The sequence below is a fragment of the Fukomys damarensis genome, unplaced genomic scaffold, assembly GCF_012274545.1.
Source record: "Fukomys damarensis isolate Sample0158 unplaced genomic scaffold, DMR_v1.0_HiC HiC_scaffold_16, whole genome shotgun sequence".
Taxonomy (NCBI): domain Eukaryota; kingdom Metazoa; phylum Chordata; class Mammalia; order Rodentia; family Bathyergidae; genus Fukomys; species Fukomys damarensis.
Window position 1 is genome coordinate 130,114,799 of NW_022900928.1, and position 11,557 is coordinate 130,126,355.

Consider the following 11,557-nt stretch of genomic DNA (forward strand, 5'->3'; position numbering starts at 1 on the left):
TTGAAAATCTTTTCATGTGCTTACTATTCTAGTATATAGAATTTTTTTTTTTTTTTTTGGTACCAGGGATTGAACTTGGGTCCTTGCACTTGCAAAGCAGGCACCAGAACCACGGAACTAAATTCCTGGCCCTAATATATAGTTCTTTTACAAATGCATTTATCTTCACTTAAGGCATCTGCCCTCTGTTCTTTTCCTAAACGAACCTTTATTTCTGTTTCAGTGATTATTGTTTGAAAATAGGGAGAAAACACTCTGCAGTTATATTCAGCCATCCCTTGACACCTGCAGGGGCTTCTTTCCAGGATACCCACAGACAGCAACATCCACAGAGGCTCAGAGTCCTCATGTAAATGATGTGGTGTTTCCATAAAACCTGTGCATATTTCCTTCATATTTTAATCATCTGTAGATGTCTTGTAATAATTTAAATGTCATGTATAAAGCACTGATGTACCATATTTTTTAAAGGAAACAGTGACTAGGAAAAAGGCCTACATGTTTCGTACAGGCACAATTTTTGTTTTCCAAATATTTTCAGTCTGTGATTGGTTGAACCTACAGATAGAGGGAGCTGACTATATGCTTTTTCAAAAGTATGTGTCATTTGTACCTAATATTTTACAACTTCCCTTTTGACATTGATGAATCCTATCATCTTTCTATGTCAAATAGACATCTAACAATCTATGTCATATTTGCTAGCTAAAAGAAATTTTATCTTCTAAGTTACAGTAATTCAGCATATTTATTATTGTTGGACGTGAGGCTTTTCCCCACTTTTTTATTGTTGTTATCGTTTGTTGGTTGGTTTGGTTTGATTTTTTTTGAGACAGAATCTTGCTGTGCAGTTCAGACTGTTCTTGAACTTACTATGTAGCCCAGGCTCACTTTGAACGCATGGGAATCCTTTTGCCTCAGCTTCCTGAGTACTGTTCCTAGCTATTTATACAAGTGTTTTATATATGAGTGTTTTGATGAAAATTTTCACAGCTAAGTATTTAGATATTTTTAACCATTGAGGTTTACTATTTTTCTTTTGTTTTTGTTTTTTTATTTGGGGGGGAATTCACTGTTCATATGCTTGATTTCTTTTACTGTTGTAGTTTTTATAGATTCCAGTGAAAATAATTCATTCTCTATTGGCCTCAAAGTCTAACCTTTACTCTATTGACCCTAATAAATATTCTATGGAAAACAGAAGGATTCATGCTGAGATACGAACCATTTGACATTTGTTAGGGTTACACAGCGCATCAGTATAAAAAGGCTGTAAACTGCGTTGCAGTATGCTCAGGAATTCCTAAATGATATCAACAATAGGATTTGTTTATGTGTTGTACTTAATAATTTTGGTGGGATTTCTGTTCTTTAGAACATGTTCTGGGACACATGGTTTCCTCAGTACTTGTGACTGACAGAACTTATTCTTACCTAACCAGGAGTTTTTGATAGCCTTGTTGATTTGACCTCTTTATGCTTTAGACTCCCAGTTAATTAAAAAATAGGGTTGAAAGTACTGATGGAGAAACCAAAGCCTAAGTTCTAATGTAAGCCTCCTCTGTGGTTAACATGCTTCTGCCAGTTGAAACATGTCTGTCCCATCAGGCAGTTTGTACCACTGGTTGTACAGACAGATCTAATCACTTTTGTGTGTCTTCTTTGTTTTTCTTTGGTACTGGAGATTGAACTCGGTTCCTTGAGCTTGTAAGGCAGGTGCCAGAACCACTGAGCTAAATCCCCAGCCATCTGTCTTCTTATTAATAAAGTTGACACAAAAATCCACCCGATAATCATGAATGTATCACAGGTGGTTCAACCCACCCAGCAGTGAGACTTACAAATTACAGCCCAGTTGTGAACGTGTTAATCCTTAAATGATGAAGCCAATAAAAACATCTGGATAGACTTGATGATGTGTTGCAATATACTCATATTTTAAATATAATTTCTAAGAAAATTCCTAATGTGTCTACTTCCCCAGCTCACATACTTTTTATATTTACTGTTTACATACTTAGCAGCACATAATCTTTCTCTTTTCAGATTATAGTGTAATATATTGACTAGTAGGGCTAAAATATCACATCCCCACTCCCTGTCTTTTTTCCCTTCAGGAAGAGGCTCTGCGTCGCCAGAGGGAGCAAGAAATTGCATTAAGACGACAGCGAGAAGAAGAAGAAAGACAGCAGCAAGAAGAAGCTCTTAGAAGACTGGAAGAAAGGAGAAGAGAAGAGGAAGAAAGGCGGAAACAGGAGGAATTGTTAAGGAAACAGGTAGCCAGATGTTTGCTCTTCTCATTGCTTCTTTGAAACTAGGAATTGTACTTAGGATGTTAAGATAGTGTATCTAAAAACTTGCCAGGTTCCTGAAAATTACCAGGAGAAACCTAACAAGCTTTTGACAGTTTTAGTTACCTTTCTTATTGCTGAGACAAAATATTCAACATCCAAAATTAAACAAGGAAAGTTTTGCTTTGACTTGCAGTTTGTAGAGGTTTCAGTCCATATAGGTGGCTGGCTCCAAGGCAAGGAAGCATGGCAGAGGGACATCACAGAGGAGAAACAACAGTTCATGGCATGCAAAACAGGAGGCAGCAGAAGCAGCTGGTCCTCTTTCTGACCCTTTATATTTCATCCAGGGTACCCACCCTTGGGGCAGTGCCACTCACAACCAGGATGGGGAGGGCCTGAGTTCAATCCCTGGTACCAAAAACCAAAAACAACCAGGATGGGGTGCCCTTCATTCTAGCATCATAACCTTTCTTTGGGGTAGGGGACTGAGACAGGGTTTTATGTGTACTGAGGTTGGCCTTGAACTCATTATGTAGCCCAAGCTGGCTTGAATTTGAAGCAGTCCTCCTGCCTCAGCCTCCAAGTGCTGGGATTACAGAGGTGCTCCACCATGTCTGGCAATACACCCTTAATCCTAGTATCACACCTTAAGTCCAGAAAACTCTAAAAAGCCCCTCCCATGAGTGTATGAAACTTTTGAGGGATATCTAGATACTAGCCATAAGAGTTACTTATCTCTAATTATTTTTTCCCCTCTAATGGAAATCTGTTTTCTGGGCATGGTGGCTCATATGTGTAATTGCAGCATTTTGGGAGGCTGAATCGGAAAGATCCTGTTTGAGCCCAACCAGTGCACTTAGAAATTTAAAGATGTTCTGCCTCAAAACATAAGAAAGGTCTGAGGATACAGCTCAGTGCAAAGGCTCTGGGTTCAATCCTCAGTACAGGAAGGAAAAGAGAAACCTCTTTTCTTTTTGTTGGGGGTGGCATTTAGAATCTTTCTTGGTTTTGCTCACTTCTATGGTGAAAATAAAATGAGTGGGTGTTTGGTTTTAGCTAGTTTTCAGACTTAACACAGAATGAATAGAATAATAGTACACCAAATTCCAATAAATCTCCCAGTTTTAATGATTTATAATGTAACGATTTTTGTGTTCAATGTCAGGTGAAGATCTGATTTCATTTTTCCACATGTGAATATCCAGTTTTACCCAGCACCATTTTTTGAAGGGACTGTCCTTTCCCCAGTTGTGTGTTTTTGACGTCTTTATTGAAAATTAACTGAGTGTAAATCATGGATTTATTTTTAGGTTTTTCTAATCTTTTCCTTTTGTAGCTTTGAAATACTTAACGTTTTAATTTTGGTAATATCTAATTTATTTTTCCTTACAATTTAACTTTAGCTCTTTTGGGTGTGGATTCCTTATATTTTGAGTACATGTGCTTTGTTAAATAAATGTTTTATGAATATTTTGCCCCAGGCTGTGACTTGTCTATAAATCTTCTTAGTGGCTTACTCCCCGACCATCACCCACCCTGGAGTACTGGGGATTAGAACCAGGGCCTTTTTACTGAGCAATATTCCCAGCCTTATTTTTATTTTTCATCGTTGAAGTGTTTCACTGAGTTGCCTAGAATGGCCTCAAACTTGGGATCTCCCTGCCTCTGCCTCCTAGAGTCCCAGAATATTGATATTATATATGCTAATATATCTGGTTAGTGACAAATTCGATGAACAGCAGAGATTTCTAATTCTGATGATTTTTTTTTCTTTTCTTTTTTTTTTTTAAGTGGTGCTGAAGACTGAATCTAAGGCTTTGTGCACACTAAGCTATGTCCTCAGCCTAGTTTTTGTTTGTTTCATTTTTGTTGTTTTTCCTTCTTTCTAAAATATTGTTATATACTCGCAGGTCATTAAAATGTCTCCTGTTATTTTTCTGAAAGCATTATTGTTTTAGTTTTAAAAGTAAGTTTCAATTGGGTGTGTGTGTGTGTGTGTGTGTGTGTGTGTGTGTGTGTATGTGTGATATGAGGAATGGGTTATTCCAGCACCAATTTTTGGGGTGGCTGTGTGTGTATGTGTGTGTGATATGAGGAATGGGTTATTCCAGCCCCAGTTTTTGGGGTGTGTGTGTATGTGTGTGTGTGTGTGTGTGTGTGTGATATGAGGAATGGGTTATTCCAGCACCAGTTTTTGTAATCCTTCCTTCCTCTACTCAGAGTCTTTGGTCAGAATTAGTTGTATAAATAAGTTCTTTGGGGCACTTTTCTTTTCTTTCTTTTTTTTTGGGGGGTACTGAGGGTTGAACTTAGGACCTTGCTGTTGTAAGGCAGGTGCTGTGCCACTGAGCTAAATCCCTGGCTGGGACTTTTCTCTCATACCAATCATTCTGTCTGTATGCAGGTAAGGAACTGACTTGATTTCATAGTTTATAATGTCTTAAATTCAAGTTAGTATGTCTTCTAGCATTGCTCTTTATTTCAGACTGCTTAACTATCTTTTCTGCCATTACATTCATATTTAAAATCATATACTTAATTTCTTTGCAAATAAGAGCCTACTGTTATTATAAATAGGATTATAAGTCTATAAATTGAGGAGAGTTGGCATTTAAAATATATCTTCCAGTCCCTGAACATAGCACACTTTTCCATTTACTATATATTTTTCCTTAATTTTTCTCTATAACGTTCTGGTTGGTTGGTTGGTTTGCTTGCTTTTTTGTTTGATATTGCTTGTTTTTTATTGAGAGAAGGTCTCAGTGTGTAGTTTATGCTGGCCTTGAACTCATTATGTATCCTAGGCCAGCCTCAAATTCACAGCAGTCCTCTGGCTTCAGCCTCCCTGGTCTGGGATTACAGACATGCCACTACACACAGCTACATTCTTTTTTATAATAGAAGTTATGCACATCTTTGTTAAATCTTATTTTGAAGCTGTTGTTAATGAATTCTTGTTTTATGTTGATCCTATGTAGAAATATAATTTGGTTTTCATGTCTAGGTCTTGTATCTTGTAAAACTCATTTATGATTTATAATAGTATTTCAGTTGATGCCCTAGAATTTTCTCTGTGAGTAATTATCCCTTGGATGTACAGGTAGTTTTATTCTTCCTTCTAACCTTGAGTAGACGTGGACCTTGAACAGCCTTTTATTATAGGGAGAAAAAAAATTATATTGCTTCATCTTAAATATATCAAGAGTTTGGATGTGGCTCAGTGGTAGAAGATGAACTACGCTTACATAGGACCCTAGTTGAATTCCAAACAATTATCAGGCTGGGGATTTAGCCTAGTGGTGCTGCCATCTGCCTCACAAGCAATAATCTACCTGCCACCCAAAAATGTTAAAATTTTGGTAGTATCTGTTATCTGACCAAGGAAGTTCCAGTTTATTTCTATTTTGCTAAAGTCTTTATCATGGAAACTGAATTTGCCAAATATCTCATCTGCATTTATTGATGATAGTTTAGCTTTCTCATTTATTCTGTTCACATTCTGTCATATTGAGAGTTTTTCATGTTAAATTAACTTTGTGTTCCTGGATTACATTCTACTTGATGACATATTAACCTCATTTGTTACTATTTTGTTAAGGGTAATTTCATCTGTGTTCAAGAGAGATTTGGGTCTATAATTTTTTGAAGTTGTGGTTATACTTTGATGTTAGATTTATGATATTCTCTTAAAAGAAGTTGGAAAATGGTTTTTTGAGTATATATGGTGTATATAAGATTGATAGTACTTCATTGACTATTTGATGAAAGTCACCATTGAAACCAAATTTTTAAAATTATAATACAAATCAGAATTTTGTGTGTCATCAGTGTTTATAATCTGCATTTTCTAACTCAGTTGCAAAATTGAGTGGCACAAATCTAATCATTGTTATGTGTTTACCATTCCTTTTGTGCTTTTATGTGTGATCTACAGCAGTGGTCCCTCTTTACACATACTGGTAGTTTGTGCTTTTTGATTGACTTTGCCCTTTTATCAAATTGTATCTGTCTTTTAAAGAACTTACTTTTGGCTTTGTTGTTTCTTTTATCTTTTCATTGATTTTTGCTATAATTGCTACTATTTTCTCTTTTCTTACTTTCATCTTACCTTACTTGCCTTTTTGTAGTTAGTTTAAGATAGAAATTTAGATGGTATAAAATTTTTTCTAATAAATTTATAAAGCAGGAACTCACTATAAGCACTGTGTTAGCTCATCTCATGATTACTGATGTATTTTCATTCTGCTTTGGCCTATAGGTTTTTAATTTCTAAGCATCTGAGGGCCTTACCAGATAATCTTACTTGTATTCATTTCTACCCTAATTACATTGTATTCAGAGATTTTAGTCTGTAGGATTGGTGTTTTTAAATCTATTGATTCATTGTTTTTTTGGTTCAGAATATGGTTCTTTTGTCAAACCTTCCATGTGAATTTACAAAGACTGTATTTTCCTCAGTTATTTGGTGTTCTTTGAATGACAGATCAGATTAGTTGGTGGCATTGAAAGATTTTTTAAAAAATCTAGTTGTTTTATTAGTTGCCAAGAGAGGGATGCTAAGATTTCAAACTAGTTTTGGATTTGTGTGTTTCTTCCTTTACATTTGTATTTGTTTTTATATGGTTTGAAGCTGTCTTACTAGTTTCATACAAACCTGTGGGTTTGTATTGTCTTCTTGAACCTTTTAATGTTATGTCACTGTTAACCTCTGGTCATATTTCTTATCTTAAAAATCTAGTAGGGTGATATTATGTAGCCACTCTAATTTTCTTTGGTGTTTGCATGGTATGTGTGTTTTCATTTTGTTGCTTTCTTCTTTGTATATTGAGTGATTTTTTTAAAAAAAGTTGTATAATGGACCTTATAAATGATAATTAATAGAGGTATGGATTTTGTTTCTTTGTGTTTTAATTTTTATACTAACAAGGATTAACCCAGGGCTTTGTGCATGCTAGGCGAACATTCTATCCCTGAGCTACATTCCCCAGCCCTTTTTATTTTTTAAGACAGGGTCTTGCCCAGGCTGGCCTTGACCTTCAAATCCTCCTGCCTCTGCCTCCTGAATAGCTGGGATTGCATGCATCAGTGTTCCTGGCCCATTTTTTTCTTTTAGAGTTTTATTCTGGCTGATATTTAACTTGGGTGAATTCAGACTTCAACCTCTTCCTCACCACTCCCCTTGGGATGGGGCAATTGAAATTTCTATTCAGGTTTTCAGTTTCCAGCTACTTCCTTTTGACTCAGTCCCTGAGGTCTAGCTCATATGTGTAGTTTGTGTTAGCAATGTCAAAAGATTGGGGGCTCATCTCTTGTGTGCCTCTTTTCTTTCTGCCAATCTCCCACTTTGAGATATTCCCATAAATTTATGGCTGCTCTTCCCAGAACTCTCCCTTTAACTTCTCAAGCTAATCAATCAGTCCCTTTATGAGTTGCAGAGTGTATTCGGGCAAAAAGTTGCAAACTTTCAGACTTTACTTTCGGTTATTTTGTTCATTTTAATTTTTTGTGGTCTTAGGCAAACCTGGGGCCTTCCTTGAACACTAGGCAAGTGCCCTACCACTGAGCTATAATCTCAACCCACTTCTTTTTGTTTTTGTCTTTGATGCCAGGGGTCAAACTTGGGACCTTGCGCTTGCAAGGTAGGCAGCAGCACACTGAGCCTAATCCCTGGCCCCCCATGTTTGATTTTTAAAGGTAGTCTCTTCTTTGATTTCCCTCCGGTACTGTATTCTGTTTTTCTTTTTAATTTTTTGACATTTAATTAAGCTCTTTATAATTACATGTATGATAATTGGTCTGGTGTGGTACTTTGCCATTGAAGGAAGCCAGAAATCCTCAAAGTATGTCATTCTAATGCTTAAGAAAATGGATTTTTTAAATTGATAAACTTTATTTTTAGAATCATTTTAGATTTTCAGATAAAGTGCATGTTGAGAGCTCCTTTAGACCCTAAAGTTTCCCCTACTACTATAACTAATAACCCAGTTAATGACTATGAGCAAAGTCTGCCAAAGATTGTCTCCTAATGCTTTTTCTGTTCCAGGTTTCCATTCCAGGTACCTCATTGCATTTAGCATCGTGCCTTTTTGGCAGTGGCAGTTTGTCAGATTTTACTTGATTTTTGTGTGTGTGTGTGTGCTAAGGATCAGACCAAGGTTGCCTGAATGTGCTCTCTCTGGACTGCACCCCCAGCTCTCTCTTGATGACCCTTGACAGATTTAAGGACTACTGGTCAGTACATCATAGGGTATCCCTCTATCAGAATTTGCCTGAAGGTTTTTTTCATGGATAAATTGTTAGAAGTGGAAGATCACAGAGGCAAAGTGGAATTTTCATTGCTGGTATCAAGGGTGCACATTAGCACCATGGTTTATGACTATTCATGTAATTCTTGATCATGTGGCTGAAGGTAGTATTTGTTGGGTTTCTCTGTTCTTTAAATTTCTCTTGTCTTTACTGTACTCTTTGAAAGTCACCCTGACCAATCCACACTTCAGGGTTGGATTTTTGTTTCTTGCTTTTGCCTAGATTATAGATAAAAATGTTTTTCAGAAACCAAAATTCTATTGGTAGATCAGGTGCTTTAGCTTGTGTTTTGATTACTTAGGTTAATATATATAGTCAGTGTGCCCATCTCTGATGGAGTATAAGACTTTGTAGGAAGTTGTTTCTGTCTTTAAGAAGCTCACAGTCTATATGGGTTGTGAATATGCAGGAATATATGCCACAGGTAAGACATTTACAGCTGCAAAATTGAAGTATCCACCTGAGTGATTTAAACAACAGACAGTATTGTTGCTGCACACATTAGAGTGATATGGCACTAATTTAATAAAAAAGAAGCAGCCCTTTTCTCATATTTTATTTTGTCTGGGAATAATTAATTTAAAAGTCTTCTGAAAGGTAACACTTGGGCCTAAAATCACATACCTGCTCCTAGTTATGTTGGAAGCTTTAAGGCAAAGTCAAGCACTTTACTTTTTTAATATATAAGTATGTGTGTGCAGTACATAACATTTACATTCCCTGTGTGGAGTTGGTGCATGTACTGTCACATCTTAATTCCTTTTTTCATCCATTGTCTCCCCCTCCCTCTTCCTTCTCTTCATCTCTTGATCTCCTTCCCCTTTTAGAAAGATCTGTCTCCCTACTTCCTGTTATCTTTAATTTTGCTCTTTATTTATACATTCAGTTTCTCATATAAGAGAAACTGTGTGATATTTAAGCTTATGTGTCTGATTTATTTCACCTAACATTATGGTCTCAAGATGCATCCATTTTCCTACAAAATGACTCAAGTTTATCTTTATGGCAGAGTAGTACTGTATTCCTTTGTGTTTAAATACCATATTTGTTTTACCCATTTATCTGTTGATAGGCATAAAGGCTACTTCTGAGGTTTAGCTGTTACAAATTGTGCTGCTATTAATGTGTGTGTGTGTGTGTGTGTGTGTATGATATCTTTAACCCTTTGGAGAAGATGCATTTGACCAAATGAAAGTTTTGGTTTCAGTCTTTTGAGGAATCACCACACTGATTTCCATAGTGGTTGTTCTAGTTTACATTCCCACTAACAGTGTAGAAGCTCCTTTTCCCCTACAGCCTCTCCAGTGTTTGTTAAGATTTTGGTTTGGGAGGGCACCAGGGATCAAACTCAGGTCCTGTGAGAACCTGCGAGGCAGGTGGTGGAACCACTGAGCTAAATCCCTGGCTCATGATTTGATTTTTTGATGATGGTCATACTTTCTGGGATAAGATGGAACTCTAGTGTTGTTTTAATTTGCATTTCTATAATGGCTAGCAATATAGAGCATTTCTTTGTGTATTTATCAGTCATTTTTACTTCTGCCCCAGATAGACTAGAACAGCGGTGGCAAACCTTTTAGAGCGGCAAACAGCCAACTGGGGCACACTTACCATAAGTTCACTACCACTGGACTAGAATGAGGGGTATTTGGGCATAATTAAAATGCAGGATTCAAGAATCCCCTTCTCCTGGCTGCCATCTGACCTAAATTTTGGAGAATGTGTTATCTGGGTGAGACAGAACATTGCAGGTACACACACTCTGCAAAGGTGAAGAAACTTTCTTAACACAGGAGGGCACAGTGGAGCAGTTTTAAGGGAAGAAAGAAGGAAGATGAGCCTTGGGAGCAAGGTAGTAGAGGGGAATGATGGATTGGTCAGGGAGTGATGTTTCAAAAGACTTGTGGGCCACAAAAGCAGAACCAGGGGTGGGATGAAGTGGTGTTGAGAAGTTGCTTTGATACCAGAACTGGCTGAGCCTTTTGTGGTTAATATTCTCCTTGCCAGGTCTTGGTAGCTCCTTGTGCATAGCACCCTGGAAAGCTTGCTTGATCTGTATTGAGCAAAGTTTCCAGGAGACTTTCTGGAGCTGGAGGCAAGCTGTTCTAGATCAGAGCTTTCACAGTGACAGGCATTTAATTCCTTGAGCTTTACAATGAAAGTCCTGTAATTCATTAAAGTTGCACCCATCTGTGAGTGCACCAGGCCTTTGTGGCTACTACAAATACATTTAGAAAGAAAACTCACTGATGCCTTATGTCATTCTTAAACAGTGTTCTCCGCTTTCTCTCTCAGATACATAACCATTTTATAGAGTCCCTCAAAAGTGATTGAGAATTTTTTCCTCATAATTAATAAAATGTTTTTTTTAATTTTTCCTTCTGGAAAGGAGGAGGAGGCTGCCAAATGGGCCCGAGAAGAAGAAGAAGCAGCCCAGCGTCGATTAGAGGAGAACCGGCTGCGAATGGAAGAGGAGGCAGCCAGACTCCGGCATGAGGAAGAGGAGCGGAAGAGGAAAGAGTTGGAGCTGCAGAGGCAGAAGGAACTGATGCGCCAGAGGCAGCAGCAGCAGGAGGCCCTAAGGAGGCTGCAGCAGCAGCAGCAACAGCAGCAGCTGGCACAGATGAAGGTAAAGCAAGACACCTGCCAGAGGAACTACTTGCTAACACATCTTAGGCAGATGCTGGTGGTATCTGTAAATCTATACTTTGTTTATCATTAAGTATTACAACTAAATACTCTGATCATCAACAAAATAAAATAGGGTACATATACTTTGTGTTAGGCATTTGAACAAGAAAGAAAAAGAAACTATTACAGTGAAAGACACATTGCTGAGAATATTGGAATACGTGTATTGAAAGCAAGGCCACAGTATTTTGAGGGGATCTGCAGTAGTCTTTTACTGTGATTTCAAAAAATTTAAAAATTTGCCTTTTTTTTTTTTTTTTTTTTTG

At 37.3% G+C, this 11,557-nt stretch overlaps 1 protein-coding gene across 2 annotated transcripts in view; it reads left to right on the forward strand.

The window, feature by feature from the left end:
• Gigyf2 (GRB10 interacting GYF protein 2) overlaps positions 1–11,557 on the forward strand; it is a 145,727-nt gene that overhangs the window by 118,447 nt on the left and 15,723 nt on the right. For both annotated transcript variants that reach the window (XM_019208607.2, XM_010631780.2), the window contains 2 exons: positions 2,118–2,276; positions 10,990–11,229. In XM_019208607.2, coding sequence (XP_019064152.1) covers positions 2,118–2,276; positions 10,990–11,229 — 399 coding nt within the window. The remainder of the gene's footprint in view (positions 1–2,117; positions 2,277–10,989; positions 11,230–11,557) is intronic.